Source organism: Coregonus clupeaformis, chromosome 25, assembly GCF_020615455.1.
Source record: "Coregonus clupeaformis isolate EN_2021a chromosome 25, ASM2061545v1, whole genome shotgun sequence".
NCBI lineage: Eukaryota > Metazoa > Chordata > Actinopteri > Salmoniformes > Salmonidae > Coregonus > Coregonus clupeaformis.
In genome coordinates, this window is record NC_059216.1 from 13,607,474 (window position 1) to 13,623,422 (window position 15,949).

The 15,949-nt window shown below is 48.7% G+C and overlaps 1 protein-coding gene across 3 annotated transcripts in view; it reads left to right on the plus strand.

The window, feature by feature from the left end:
• The first annotated feature begins 1,464 nt into the window (after window positions 1–1,464).
• LOC121539072 (thyroid receptor-interacting protein 11-like) overlaps window positions 1,465–15,949 on the plus strand; it is a 99,326-nt gene continuing 84,841 nt past the window's right edge. The window contains exons 1-10 of one of the 3 annotated variants that reach the window (XM_041847302.2): window positions 1,466–1,702; window positions 1,866–2,127; window positions 5,494–5,549; window positions 6,333–6,443; window positions 9,362–9,652; window positions 9,763–9,831; window positions 10,012–10,180; window positions 14,759–15,127; window positions 15,227–15,264; window positions 15,384–15,482. In XM_041847302.2, coding sequence (XP_041703236.2) covers window positions 1,989–2,127; window positions 5,494–5,549; window positions 6,333–6,443; window positions 9,362–9,652; window positions 9,763–9,831; window positions 10,012–10,180; window positions 14,759–15,127; window positions 15,227–15,264; window positions 15,384–15,482 — 1,341 coding nt within the window. In that variant the 5' untranslated portion in view covers window positions 1,466–1,702; window positions 1,866–1,988. Of the gene's footprint in view, window positions 2,128–5,493; window positions 5,550–6,332; window positions 6,444–9,361; window positions 9,653–9,762; window positions 9,832–10,011; window positions 10,181–14,758; window positions 15,128–15,226; window positions 15,265–15,383; window positions 15,483–15,949 lie in introns of all 3 variants that reach the window. The other 2 variants (XM_041847303.2, XM_041847304.2) reach the window with 2 other exon arrangements.

Genomic DNA, 15,949 nt, shown 5'->3' on the forward strand with positions numbered 1-15,949 from the left:
GGATGTACCAACAGAAGACCCATAGATTCATAGTATTTTTATATTGACAGTTCTCGGGGAGGAAGAGATGGCAAAAAGGAGTCCCATATTGTAGAAAAGTCTCCTTTCTTGTCCTCATTTTCTCCAGTGGCAGCACTTTGAAGATCTCACAATACCACTGATTTATTGTGGGTGGCTGGTCTTTTATCCAGTTGAAGAGAATGCATTTGCGTGCCACAAATATATATATATATATATATATATATATTTTTTTTTAGGAGATTGAGCAGATTTGGGAAGCTGAAATGTTATTAGTAAAAGATGTTGTAAGAGTTGTTTATGATTTCACCATAACCCCTTGGATGGCAGGATTGAAAGCCTTTATGTTGACCTCACACAGGAGCTAGAGATTATGCTAGCTTGCAGGGATTTGTAGTCTTTGCATGATGTCTACTTTGATGCTAATTTGCATTTTCGAATCTGAGCGTAAATAGAGCCCGATATATTGATAAAGGTCACCTTTATTTACATGGTTATCAAAAACCTCACTCCAGGGTAAACCTTCACGAAACACAGACCTTATTTTAAGTGTTTCTAAAACTCCCAATGGGAAAATGAATGGTGGAAAAACGATTGGAACCATTTCCGTTTGACCGCTAGGTTTTATGGGTAGTGTGACACCTCCACTGTGGGGCTCTATTTTTTTCAGTCATTTTAGCAGACGCTCTTATCCAGAGCGACTTACAGTTAGGTGAATGTCTACATTTTCATACTCTAGAGATTGTATTTAAACACATACTATGCAAATGTAAAAATGATTATTTTAATAAACATCAACTCTGAAGATGAAAACCCTTCCTGTGATTTCTGGTTATATTTGTCAATGGGGGCGGCACATCATTTCCATGTCAGACAGAAACGCACCATAGCTTTGCTTAGTAGTGCATACCTGCCTTACAGGAACGTGCCATGCCGAATATAAATAACAGATTCCTCCTCATACGCAATACAACCGCTTTAGAAACTATTGTACACCTACTAGATGCTGTTGAACAACTAGAAGGCGAGCCCCTGCTAGCACTGATCTGGCCCACTTCATAACCTACCTGACCCTACCTGCCGAATATGTCACAGAGAAAATCCACCACCTTGCCTGCTGTACCTGCCCTCCCCTTGACTCCTGCTTCTTCTTAATGAAAGATCCTGGCCCACATCTAAGTTGGAGGATACTCCCCCCCCCCCCATGAAACAGGTGTGCATAGTGCATCTTTCTTTGATCTCAAATTTCTGGTGTACTTGTAGGACTCCCTGTCAATAAACATGTATAAAATGTTGTCCAATAAACGTATTGTGGGTGTTGACTTTTGACTGAACGATATGTGAAATGAAATCCACATTATGGAGAAAAGTGCATTATTATAATTCCCATTAAAGTATTTTATATAACAGTGTGGAAAGCGTTGGGTTCTTGAATGCAGCCCTAGTATGTTTTTCCTCCAACTTCCCATGATGCCATGGTTTGGCTGGGCTGTCCACGTCAAACTATGTGACAGCACAGCACAGCACCAAGCTGAGTTGGCCGTTTTACTCCGCTGTCTGAACCGGTGAAAACATATAGGATAAAGACGACCGATATGCCAGACAATCGTTTCGTTAATGTTATGCGGATCATCCACTATCGAGCTTGTCTAGGTCCGTAAACCACAACCACAGTCTGACTGCAGTGAGTGACCTAGCCAGCTAACGTTAGCATATTAGCTAGCTAGCTGACCAACTAGCTGTAGTTAGTCAGTTACAAATTGAAAACTTCAAAATGTGAAAAATTCAACTTCTGAACAAATTGAAAGAATTCATGTAGAACGTTTCTGTGATTTTTTTTTTTACAGAAAGCTGAATTGTATTAAGGTAGGGTCGAGGTCGATCGCCACCTCACCAGCTACTAGTTAGCTAGCCTAGCTCCAGCCTGTTTGTTATTGTTTATCTAGCTAGCTAGCTGGTTGTTGTCGAAGATGTCATCGTGGCTGGGTGGACTGGGCTCCGGCCTGGGCCAGTCGCTAGGCCAGGTCGGAGGAAGCCTCTCCTCATTCACCGGACAAATATCCACCTTCACCAAAGATATGCTGCTGGAAGGAGTTGAAGAAGTTGCAGGTGAGTAAAAACACGTCAGACACATTAGCTAGCTAGCTAGCCCATCCCAGCAACAGCCAGCAGGGCACTTCAATCAGCAAGAAAGTAATAGCTACAAGCTATGTAACTGAGCTGTTTCAGCAATTCTCTACATCACCGGCTGCTAGCTGGTTACTCTATAACTGGACTACAGTATTCCTGATCCAGAGAGTTTTCTATTTAGAGAGATATGATCAGATTACACACTATGCATATTGAGCATACCATGAAAAGAGTGGGTGGGCCATCAGTACCTACCAAAACATAAACAGGGGAACAAATGCAGCCCGTTAGCCTTACATATTCCCAAAGCAAATAGTATTAGATTTCTAGGCTGTATTGTGTGTCTAGTGCTGAATGAGAGACGTTCCATGAGAGTTTTACTTTATTTTTGGGGGATGTAGCTAGAACTAGCCTAAGTAATTATAAAATCAAAATGTATTTGTCACGTGCGCCGAATACAACGGGTGTAGACCTTACCGTGAAATGCTTACTGACAAGCCCTTAACCAACAATGCAGTTTTAAGAAAAAAATAAGTGTTAAGTAAAAAATGGATAACTAAAAAATAATTAAAGAGCAGCAGTAAAATAACAGTAGCGAGGCTATATACATGGGGGTACCGGTACAGAGTCAATGTGCGGGGGCACCGGTTAGTCGAGGTAATTGAGGTAATATGTACATGTAGGTAGAGTTAAAGTGACTATGCATAGATAATAACCAGAGAGTAGCACCAGCGAGACCACTGCTACTGATGTAATAAGTAAACAATCATTGACTCATTAATTGACAGACAGAAACCACCGAGGACTTTGATCACTGCGTTCCAACGTACAGTTAGCAAAGCAAAAGTTATGTATGACCTCATATCACTTATTCAGCGATGTCTGGTTGAGTGCTGAAATGAGCTCATCATTATTTTAAATGAAATCAGCACATTTCATAACGTTACATGAACTCATAACTTTATTTCTCATTAGGACATTATTCCACAACATAATAGTCTAGTTGAGAGCCGGGTATGATATTGTGGATTTAGTTGCAGTAATTGGTCTGAAATATTTATTGAACTTAGCAATAGTTTTGAAACGACCCTATATATTATTTCTGAGAATATGTAACGCTGTGAGGTTTGTTATTATGTGTAAAGAGTGCTGGTGAAGGAATGTCTGTTTTTCCTTAGCATGTTGGTCTGTCATGTGAAACACGTTAAGCAGATCTCTCGCTGTATATTTATGCATAGTCACTTTAACTCTACCCACATGTACATATTACTTCAACTACCTCAACTAGCCGGTGCCCCCCGGCACATTGACTCTGCACCGGTACCCCCCTGTATATATAGCCTCCCTACTGTTATTTTATTTTACTTCTGCTCTTTTTTTCTCAACACTTTTTTGTTTTATTCTACTTTTTTATTTAAAATAAATGCACTGTTGGTTAAGGGCTGTAAGTAAGCATTTCACTGTAATGTCTGCACCTGTTTTATTCAGCGCATGTGGCCAATAACGTTTGATTTGATTTGATTTGATTTACAGTATGTGTCACTAGTGGCCAACCCTGGAAGTGCTTAATAGCCTGATAGATAAAATACCGACCTCCTTCCAGACAATATCAGATTCCCTTGGACTTATACTCCTGAAGTTGCTGGTAGTAGGCTACACCAGCGGTCGGCAACCAGCGGTCGGCAACCAGCGGTCGGCAACCAGCGGTCGGCAACCTTTCCCATTTGGAGTGCCAAGTTATCGTACCATTTCTGCTGATCTGCGTGTCAGTTATAAATAAAAAAAATGATTTTCATACGCACATGAAGTCTTCATAAACAAAATTCTATCTAAATAAAAATGATACAAACCTAAAAAGTAACTTCTATTGCCAATATGTAAAAATAGCCTCCATAAAGCAAACAAATAAAAACATTGCAGCCTGCAGGTAGAAAATATCCTATAAATCACATTGGCTACACATGGCCTGTCTGCAAGGAACTTGAAACATTGTATCAACTATTAACTTGGGTCCAGCCCAAAGCTTGTGCTAGCAAACTTGCAACATTGTATCAAATATTCTGGGCCCTCAGTTTTCCGAGCCAGTGAGCTCTGGACAGACAGACACAGCTGTAGGCTATTTGGGCAAGGGATAAGAAGTAATCAGGTAGGCCTATTTTATGACGTTTCCATCGGATCAGAGCATGACATTTTTTTCCCCCTTTCATGCTGAGTGGTTATCGAAAGGGAGAGAGCTGGAAATATTTTTCTAATAGGCTACATTGAGGAACAATTGTCATTCTCAATGGATGTAAAAACAGACTTTGTTTACTTGCTGTTTGATGCGAATAAAAAAATACTTTGAGAAGCTCCACAGTGATGATGAGTTAAGACAATCAGAAATAGGATCAGATCCCCAAATGGGCACATTTATAGGCCTACATTTGCGGGCAGGGCAGGTAGACTAGTCCTACTTCTATACGTATTCAGGTGCGTGTCCTTACTCAAGATTGACAGGAGCGCTCCAAACAAAAGACAATGAATAAATTCACAACTCATTAATGGAATGAAATAAACCAAAACTTTTTCCTCACAAGTGTAGCCGAGGTTTGATTGGTCGGTTGTGACTCTGCAAACAATGTGTCCACTCTGACAATGACAACAGTAAGACTGTAATAATAATAATAATATATTGAATGCATGAACAGAAATGACCGTAACCAAACAAACATTGTAGATGAGAAATGGTAAATAACGGTAAATGTACTACTGGTGATCCTGGTGTGCGATCGCCGCTGCCTCCGCAATGGATTCGACCAATCAGACAGGAGGGAATCAGACGTGTCTCATGGGCCATCATTTTATTTTTTATACACTTGCTACTTTATTTGTATTTATTTTATTTAACCTTTATTTAACTAGGCAAGTCAGTTAAGAACTAATTCTTATTTACAATGACGGCCTACACCGGCCAAACGCGGACGACGCTGGGCCAATTGTGCGCCGCCCTATGGGACTCCCAATCACGGCCGGTTGTGATACGGCCTGGAATCGAACCAGGGGGGTCTGTAGTGACGCCTCAAGCACTGAGATGCAGTGCCTTAGACCGCTGCGCCACTCGGGAGCCCACTGCTCGACTAAAGAAAATGTTGGTCGACCAAACAACGGAGCAGTGGACTACATCCCTAGTGCAGCCACAGTACACACCCATTAGACATAACATAGTGGTGAACTAAAACTTGATTGGTTTCTAGCAAACCTTTTAAATGCGGTCTATTAGAATATGAGTCGTGAATATGTGGAGGTTGCATGGCTGTGAATGGTAGTCTACTTGTTATCACACAGTTTTTCATACTTTTCTTTCAGGTGCTTCCACTGAGCTGCAGGTGTCCAGTTCTAAGATGGAGCAAGTGGAGGCTGAGGTACGAGGGTTCTCACCATCATAGGGCCGGTTTCCCGGACTCAGACTATAAGCCTAGTCTTGGACTAAAAGGCTATTTTAACGGAGATTCAGTGTTTCTTCTTCTTTCAATGTTGCAGTATGCCCCGTGTAATCTGTCCTTTCAATGTTGCAGTATGCCCCATGTAATCTGTCCTTTCAATGTTGCAGTATGCCCCATGTCATCTGTCCTTTCAATGTTGCAGTATGCCCCATGTAATCTGTCCTTTCAATGTTGCAGTATGCCCCATGTAATCTGTCCTTTCAATGTTGCAGTATGCCCCATGTAATCTGTCCTTTCAATGTTGCACTATGCCCCATGTAATCTGTCCTTTCAATGTTGCAGTATGCCCCATGTAATCTGTCCTTTCAATGTTGCAGTATGCCCCATGTAATCTGTCCTTTCAATGTTGCACTATGCCCCATGTAATCTGTCCTTTCAATGTTGCAGTATGCCCCATGTAATCTGTCCTTTCAATGTTGCACTATGCCCCATGTAATCTGTCCTTTCAATGTTGCACTATGCCCCATGTAATCTGTCCTTTCAATGTTGCAGTATGCCCCATGTAATCTGTCCTTTCAATGTTGCAGTATGCCCCATGTAATCTGTCCTTTCAATGTTGCACTATGCCCCATGTAATCTGTCCTTTCAATGTTGCACTATGCCCCATGTAATCTGTCCTTTCTGGGTTGCAGTATGCCCCATGTAATCTGTCCTTTCTGGGTTGCAGTATGCCCCATGTCATCTGTCCTTTCTGGGTTGCAGTACGAGCGTTTAAAGAGGATCCATGCAGAGCTGGAGGAGAAGCTGGAGGCCTCAGAGATCCAGAATGAACGGCAGTCTGCTGAGTACAGGACCCTGATGCAACAGAGAGATGTAGGGGATGATTCATGGAACTATATGATACACTCAATGAAGAGCGCAAAATCTTATAAATCCTCATATCAGCACCAGAGGTTGGTCTAGCCCAGGGGGTATTCAGATCCTACTCTGGAGGTCCAGAGTACTGCTGCTTCTCTGTCCTACCTGATCCTTTATTGTACCCACTCGGTGTCCCAGGTCTAAATCAGTCCCTGATTTGAAGGGGAAGAATGGAAAGAAAGCAGTGGATCTGGCTTCCAGGTCCAGATTAGAATTTAAAGGGATATAATACATATAATCTAGAATATTATAGTCCTAGCTAGAAGTGTAAGAGGGGTCTAGCCTAAGGACAGTACAGCCACCTCCGGACCACATACAGCCCCTGGAGACCAGGGTTCGATTCCCCAGTTGACTCCGGTCCATCACTCCTGACCACTTCTATCCTACAGCCCCTGGAGACCAGGGTTTGATTCCCCAGTTGACTCCGGTCCATCACTCCTGACCACTTCTATCCCCTCTCATCTGTCTCCCTCCCTCTCTATACCCCATCTGTCTCCCTCCCTCTCTATACCCCATCTGTCTCCCTCCCTCTCTATACCCCATCTGTCTCCCTCCCTCTCTATACCCCATCTGTCTCCCTCCCTCTCTATACCTCATCTGTCTCCCTCCCTCTCTATCCCCTCTCATCTGTCTCCTTCCCTCTCTATACCCCATCTGTCTCCCTCCCTCTCTATACCCCATCTGTCTCCTTCCCTCTCTATACCCCATCTGTCTCCCTCCCCTCTCTATACCCCATCTGTCTCCTTCCCTCTCTATACCCCATCTGTCTCCTTCCCTCTCTATACCCCATCTGTCTCCCTCCCTCTCTATACCCCATCTGTCTCCTTCCCTCTCTATACCCCATCTGTCTCCTCTCCCTCTCTATACCCCATCTGTCTCCCTCCCTCTCTATACCCCATCTGTCTCCCTCCCCTCTCTATACCCCATCTGTCTCCCTCCCTCTCTATACCCCATCTGTCTCCCTCCCTCTCTATACCCCATCTGTCTCCTTCCCTCTCTATACCCCATCTGTCTCCCTCCCTCTCTATACCCCATCTGTCTCCCTCCCTCTCTATACCCCATCTGTCTCCCTCCCTCTCTATACCCCATCTGTCTCCCTCCCTCTCTATACCCCCATCTGTCTCCTCCACTCCCTCTCTATACCCCCATCTGTCTCCCTCCCTCTCTATACCCCATCTGTCTCCCTCCTCTCTCTATCCCCATCTGTCTCCCTCCCTCTCTATACCCCATCTGTCTCCCTCCCTCTCTATACCCCATCTGTCTCCCTCCCTCTCTATACCCCATCTGTCTCCCTCCCTCTCTATACCCCATCTGTCTCCTTCCCTCTCTATACCCCATCTGTCTCCTTCCCTCTCTATACCCCATCTGTCTCCTTCCCTCTCTATACCCCATCTGTCTCCCCTCCTCTCTATACCCCATCTGTCTCCCTCCCTCTCTATACCCCATCTGTCTCCTCCCTCTCTATACCCCATCTGTCTCCCTCCCTCTCTATACCCCATCTGTCTCCTTCCCTCTCTATACCCCATCTGTCTCCCTCCCTCTCTATACCCCATCTGTCTCCTTCCCTCTCTATACCCCATCTGTCTCCCTCCCTCTCTATACCCCATCTGTCTCCTTCCCACTCTATCCCCTCTCATCTGACTCCTTCCCTCTCTATACCCCATCTGTCTCCCTCCCTCTCTATACCCCATCTGTCTCCCTCCCTCTCTATACCCCATCTGTCTCCCTCCCTCTCTATACCCCATCTGTCTCCTTCCCTCTCTATACCCCATCTGTCTCCCTCCCTCTCTATACCCCATCTGTCTCCTTCCCTCTCTATACCCCATCTGTCTCCCTCCCTCTCTAACCCCATCTGTCTCCCTCCCTCTCTATACCCCATCTGTCTCCCTCCCTCTCTATACCCCATCTGTCTCCTTCCCTCTCTATACCCCATCTGTCTCCTTCCCTCTCTATACCCCATCTGTCTCCCTCCCTCTCTATACCCCATCTGTCTCCCTTCCCTCTCTATACCCCATCTGTCTCCCCTCCCTCTCTATACCCCATCTGTCTCCTTCCCTCTCTATACCCCATCTGTCTCCCTCCCTCTCTATACCCCATCTGTCTCCCTCCCTCTCTATACCCCATCTGTCTCCTTCCCTCTCTATACCCCATCTGTCTCCTTCCCTCTCTATACCCCATCTGTCTCCCTCCCTCTCTATACCCCATCTGTCTCCTTCCTCTCTCTATACCCCATCTGTCTCCCTCCCTCTCTATACCCCATCTGTCTCCCTCCCTCTCTATACCCCATCTGTCTCCTTCCCTCTCTATACCCCATCTGTCTCCCTCCCTCTCTATACCCCATCTGTCTCCCTCCCTCTCTATACCCCATCTGTCTCCTTCCCTCTCTATACCCCATCTGTCTCCCTCCCTCTCTATACCCCATCTGTCTCCTTCCCTCTCTATACCCCATCTGCCTCCCTCCCTCTCTATACCCCATCTGTCTCCTTCCCTCTCTATACCCCATCTGTCTCCCTCCCTCTCTATACCCCATCTGTCTCCTTCCCTCTCTATACCCCATCTGTCTCCCTCCATCTCTATACCCCATCTGTCTCCTTCCCTCTCTATACCCCATCTGTCTCCTTCCCTCTCTATACCCCATCTGTCTCCCTCCCTCTCTATACCCCATCTGTCTCCCTCCCTCTCTATACCCCATCTGTCTCCCTCCCTCTCTATACCCCATCTGTCCATCTCTATATAAAATACTAAATCATGCCATAATAGTTATAACCTTACCTGCTCAGGTCTGTTCCTTCTCACCTGTCTCCATCTCTATATAAAACAATAACATATATAAAAAAGCTTATTGGATGTCATTCTTTTTGTTACCTGTCCAGGTGGAGATCAGCCACCTGAAGGCCCGTCAAACTGGACTACAGGAAGAGGTCCAGAAGTTACAATCAGCTTCCTCCGGCTCAGCTCTACTTCCTGTCACCTCCGGCTCCACCACCACTACCTCTTCCTCCTACATGTCCCGCCCCCAGGGGAGCACCGTCCATCAAGGTTTCCATGGCAGCGATGAGATGGACTTCAGTGATGTGATCTGGTCCCAGCAGGAGATTAACCGTCTGTCTACAGAGGTGATGAGGCTGGAGGCTGAGGTCTCCCACTGGAGACGCGTGTCTCAGGTCGGTCGCTTCACAACACCATTTACTAGCTTGTATAATCTTTATTACTGTAAGGTCTATAAAGGGTCGTGTGAAGGTTGGAAAGGTCTCTAAATGTTTATTTGTTTCAGGCATCCAAAGCCCCAGGAGAAGGAAACGGTGACCAGGGAGAGGTCCTGAAGCTGCAGAGGATCATCAAGGTCAGAAATGTTACGGCCTGCTCTTTGGGTGCCTAGTCCAGGTTACTGTAAAGCACCTTGTTTATTACTGTTTATGTAAAAAGGGCTTTATAAATCAAATTTGATTGATTAATGGAAACCCTGCTTGGTGTAAGAGAGACTCAGACAGCGACTGTCGCTATGATTCTGTCTGTGGAACAGGAGCTGCGTGAGGAGATGGGCCGTGAGATAGATGAACACCAGCGTGAGTTAGCAGGGCTGCAGGACGCACAGAGACAGAAGATGGCCGACATCACCCGGCGCCACCGGGACGAGCTGGCAGAGTACGAGGAGAGGATAGAGGAGCTGGAGGAACAGAAACATACTGGGGGTGAGGAGGAGAGGAGCTGGAGGATCAGAAACAGACTGGGGGGAGGAGCTGGAGGATCAGAAACAGACTGGGGGGGGAGGAGAGGAGCTGGAGGATCAGAAACAGACTGGGGGGAGGAGGAGAGGAGCTGGAGGATCAGAAACAGACTGGGGGGGGGGGGGAGAGGAGCTGGAGGATCAGAAACAGACTGGGGAGTGGAGGATCAGAAACAGACTGGGGGAGGAGCTGGAGGATCAGAAACAGACTGGGGGGGAGGAGGAGGAGAGGAGCTGGAGGATCAGAAACAGACTGGGGGGGAGGAGCTGGAGGAACAGAAACAGACTGGGGGGGAGGAGCTGGAGGAACAGAAACAGACTGGGGGGGAGGAGCTGGATGATCAGAAACAGACTGGGGGAGAGGAGCTGGAGGATCAGAAACGGACTGGGGGGAGGAGGAGAGGAGCTGGAGGATCAGAAACAGACTGGGGGAGGAGGAGAGGAGCTGGAGGATCAGAAACAGACTGGGGGGAGGAGGAGAGGAGCTGGAGGATCAGAAACAGACTGGGGGAGGAGGAGAGGAGCTGGAGGATCAGAAACAGACTGGGGGGAGGAGGAGAGGAGCTGGAGGATCAGAAACAGACTGGGGGAAGGAGGAGAGGAGCTGGAGGATCAGAAAAGACTGGGGGAGGAGGAGAGGAGCTGGAGGATCAGAAACAGACTGGGGGAGGAGGAGAGGAGCTGGAGGATCAGAAACAGACTGGGGGAGGAGGAGAGGAGCTGGAGGATCAGAAACAGACTGGGGGAAGGAGGAGAGGAGCTGGAGGATCAGAAACAGACTGGGGGGAGGAGGAGAGGAGCTGGAGGATCAGAAACAGACTGGGGGGAGGAGGAGAGGAGCTGGAGGATCAGAAACAGACTGGGGGGAGGGGGAGAGGAGCTGGAGGATCAGAAACAGACTGGGGGGAGGAGGAGAGGAGCTGGAGGATCAGAAACAGACTGGGGGGTGGAGGAGAGGAGCTGGAGGATCAGAAACCGACTGGGGGAGGAGGAGAGGAGCTGGAGGATCAGAAACAGACTGGGGGGAGAGGAGAGGAGCTGGAGGATCAGAAACAGACTGGGGGGAGGAGGAGAGGAGCTGGAGGATCAGAAACAGACTGGGGGGAGGAGGAGAGGAGCTGGAGGATCAGAAACAGACTGGGGGGAGGAGGAGAGGAGCTGGAGGATCAGAAACAGACTGGGGGAAGGAGGAGAGGAGCTGGAGGATCAGAAACAGACTGGGGGAGGAGGAGAGGAGCTGGAGGATCAGAAACAGACTGGGGGAGGAGGAGAGGAGCTGGAGGATCAGAAACAGACTGGGGGGAGGAGGAGAGGAGCTGGAGGATCAGAAACAGACTGGGGGGAGGAGGAGAGGAGCTGGAGGATCAGAAACAGACTGGGGGGAGGGAGGAGAGGAGCTGGAGGATCAGAAACAGACTGGGGGGAGGAGGAGAGGAGCTGGAGGATCAGAAACAGACTGGGGGGAGGAGGAGAGGAGCTGGAGGATCAGAAACAGACTGGGGGAGGAGGAGAGGAGCTGGAGGATCAGAAACAGACTGGGGGAGGAGGAGGGAGCTGGAGGATCAGAAACAGACTGGGGGAGGAGGAGAGGAGCTGGAGGATCAGAAACAGACTGGGGGAAGGAGGAGAGGAGCTGGAGGATCAGAAACAGACTGGGGGGAGGAGGAGAGGAGCTGGAGGATCAGAAACAGACTGGGGGAGGAGGAGAGGAGCTGGAGGATCAGAAACAGACTGGGGGAGGAGGAGAGGAGCTGGAGGATCAGAAACAGACTGGGGGAGGAGGAGAGGAGCTGGAGGATCAGAAACAGACTGGGGGGAGGAGGAGAGGAGCTGGAGGATCAGAAACAGACTGGGGGAGGAGGAGAGGAGCTGGAGGATCAGAAACAGACTGGGGGGAGGAGGAGAGGAGCTGGAGGATCAGAAACAGACTGGGGGAGGAGGAGAGGAGCTGGAGGATCAGAAACAGACTGGGGGGAGGAGGAGAGGAGCTGGAGGATCAGAAACAGACTGGGGGGAGGAGGAGAGGAGCTGGAGGATCAGAAACAGACTGGGGGAGGAGGAGAGGAGCTGGAGGATCAGAAACAGACTGGGGGAGGAGGAGAGGAGCTGGAGGATCAGAAACAGACTGGGGGGAGGAGGAGAGGAGCTGGAGGATCAGAAACAGACTGGGGGAGGAGGAGAGGAGCTGGAGGATCAGAAACAGACTGGGGGAGGAGGAGAGGAGCTGGAGGATCAGAAACAGACTGGGGGGGAGGAGAGGAGCTGGAGGATCAGAAACAGACTGGGGGGGGAGGAGAGGAGCTGGAGGATCAGAAACAGACTGGGGGGAGGAGGAGAGGAGCTGGAGGATCAGAAACAGACTGGGGGAGGAGGAGAGGAGCTGGAGGATCAGAAACAGACTGGGGGAGGAGGAGAGGAGCTGGAGGATCAGAAACAGACTGGGGGAGGAGGAGAGGAGCTGGAGGATCAGAAACAGACTGGGGGGAGGAGGAGAGGAGCTGGAGGATCAGAAACAGACTGGGGGGAGGAGGAGAGGAGCTGGAGGATCAGAAACAGACTGGGGGAGGAGGAGAGGAGCTGGAGGATCAGAAACAGACTGGGGGGAGGAGGAGAGGAGCTGGAGGATCAGAAACAGACTGGGGGGAGAGGAGAGGAGCTGGAGGATCAGAAACAGACTGGGGGAAGAGGAGCTGGAGGATCAGAAACAGACTGGGGGGAGGAGGAGAGGAGCTGGAGGATCAGAAACAGACTGGGGGAGGAGGAGAGGAGCTGGAGGATCAGAAACAGACTGGGGGGAGGAGGAGAGAGCTGGAGGATCAGAAACAGACTGGGGGAGGAGGAGAGGAGCTGGAGGATCAGAAACAGACTGGGGGGAGGAGGAGAGGAGCTGGAGGATCAGAAACAGACTGGGGGGAGGAGAGGAGCTGGAGGATCAGAAACAGACTGGGGGGAGGAGGAGAGGAGCTGGAGGATCAGAAACAGACTGGGGGAGGAGGAGAGGAGCTGGAGGATCAGAAACAGACTGGGGGGAGGAGGAGAGGAGCTGGAGGATCAGAAACAGACTGGGGGAGGAGGAGAGGAGCTGGAGGATCAGAAACAGACTGGGGGGAGGAGGAGAGGAGCTGGAGGATCAGAAACAGACTGGGGGGAGGAGGAGAGGAGCTGGAGGATCAGAAACAGACTGGGGGGAGGAGGAGAGGAGCTGGAGGATCAGAAACAGACTGGGGGGAGGAGGAGAGGAGCTGGAGGATCAGAAACAGACTGGGGGGAGGAGCTGGAGGATCAGAAACAGACTGGGGGGAGGAGCTGGAGGATCAGAAACAGACTGGGGGGAGGAGCTGGAGGATCAGAAACAGACTGGGGGGAGGAGGAGGAGAACAAGTTTACTATCGTATGGGCTTGCGTCCCAAATGGTATTCTATTCCTTATTTAGTGCACTACTTTAGACCAGGGTCCATAGGGAACACAGCCATGGCCTTGCTTTACGCTGTACGTCTTTAGCGTTTGAGGTGTATTCAGTTACATGCAATGGTATAGCTAAATACACTGAGTGTGCAAAACATTAAGAATACCTTCCTAATATTGAGTTGGACCCCCTTTTTGCCGTCAGAACAGCCTCAATTCATGGGGGCGTGGACTCTACAAGGTGTCCAAAGCGTTCCACAGGGATGCTGGCCCATGTTGACTCCAGTGCTTCCCACAGTTGTGTGTCAAGTTTGCTGGATGTTCTTTGGGTGGTCGACCATTCTTGATACACTTGGGAAACGGTTGAGCGTGAAAAACCCAGCAGCGTTGCAGTTCTTGACACTGTCCAACTGGTGCTTCTAGCACCTGCTACTATACCTGTTCAAAGGCACTTAAATCCTCTGAATGGCACACATACACAATCTATTTCTCAATTGTCTCAAGGCTTATAAATCATTTTGTTCACCTGTCTCCTCCCCTTCATGAAGATTGGAGTGGATTTAACACGTGACGTCAAACTCATTCCACGGAGGGCCGAGTGTCTGCAGGTTTTCACTCCTCCCTTGTACTTGATTGATGAAATAAGGTCAGTAACTAGTAAGGAACTCCCCTCACCTGGTTGTCCAGGTCTTAATTGAATGGAAAATCCCCAAACCTGCAGACACTAGGCCCTCCGTGGAATGAGTTTGACCCTGCTGGTCTATGTCAGGGACAGAGCAGGTGTTCTTAATGTTTTGTTCACTCAGTGTATAAACATGAATTCATTAGACGTGCTGTCAGCTTTTCAGATTTCCCAATTAGTTTTCCTTTTTTTGTGACTGATTTCTCTTCCCTTACCCCAGGTTACTCTCTCTCACATTCCCCTTACAAGTCCACCCTTACCCCAGGTTACTCTCTCTCACATTCCCCTTTCAAGTCCACCCTTACCCCAGGTTACTCTCTCTCACATTCCCCTTACAAGTCCACCCTTACCCCAGGTTACTCTCTCTCACATTCCCCTTACAAGTCCACCCTTACCCCAGGTTACTCTCTCTCACATTCCCCTTACATGTTCCTCTCTGTATCCTAACCCGTCCAGGGAACAGTCCAGCCAGCGTTACTCAGGACTCCTCCTCTAAGACCTCAGCCCTCCACAGCTCCTCTTTGCAGGAGGCAGCGGAGGAGCAGGAGGAGAGACTGAAGGAGCTCACAGCCAGTCTGGAGGAGGCTTGGAGGAGGCAGGCTACACTGCAGCAGGAAAAGATGGAGGCGCAGGCTGAGAACGCTGAGCTGCTGGAGAACTCCACACGGCTGCAGACGTCCGTCACAGAGCTCCAGACGCGCGTCCAGCAACAGGAGGGGAAGGCCGGGAATGAGGCCCAGCTAGAGCAGGAGATACAGGAGGGGAAGGCCGGGAATGAGGCCCAGCTAGAGCAGGAGATACAGGGGCTGAGGAAAGCTCTCGCAGGTACGCACACCCACGCATTCAGATATCATCTTGGACATACTCAGGGGTGTTTAGTTATTAGTCAAAGCCCAGATCAAACTATTCTGTCATCTTTTCAAGGGGCAGAGAAGGAGATGTTGAGAATGAAGACTCTTGAGGTATTTATCCTGATCACATAGTGTCTTTGAAATAGTGTTGCAGTGTGTAGTAGTAGTAGTTGTGGTAGTAGTCTTTATCTATGACCGTCCTGCTGGAATGATTGTTTTCCATGAAACAGAGTGAACCAAAGACCGAGGCGGAACATGCAGACATTCTAGAACTCAACACCATCATTGGAACCCTGAGGAAAGAGAAGGAAATGGTGGAACAGGAGAAGGTGGGTTTCTGCTCTCAAATGGAAACTTAACTTAAGAGTTAGTCTGAGGGGATTTTTGCTTGCTAATGAGCCTCCAACACTGTCATCGTTTTGCAATCCACAATGCTAATTCTTAAACAAACTCCCATACGCTTTACATGACTTATATAAACTCTTGACACACTGAACTAACAGTAAGAATTTCCCTCAATGTGTACACTACATTAACACTGAATTAAAATATAAACGCAACACGCAACAATTTTACAGCTACAGTTCATATAATGAAATCAGTCAATTGAAATAAATAAATTAGGCCCTAATCTATGGATTTCACGTGAATGGGCAGGGGCGCAGCCATGGGTGTCTCTGGGAGGGCATAGGCCCACCCACTTGGAGGCCAGGCCCAGCCAGTCAGAATGAGTTTTTCCCTGCAGACAGAAATACTCCTCAGTTTCATCAGCTGTCCTCCGGGTGGCTGGTCTCAG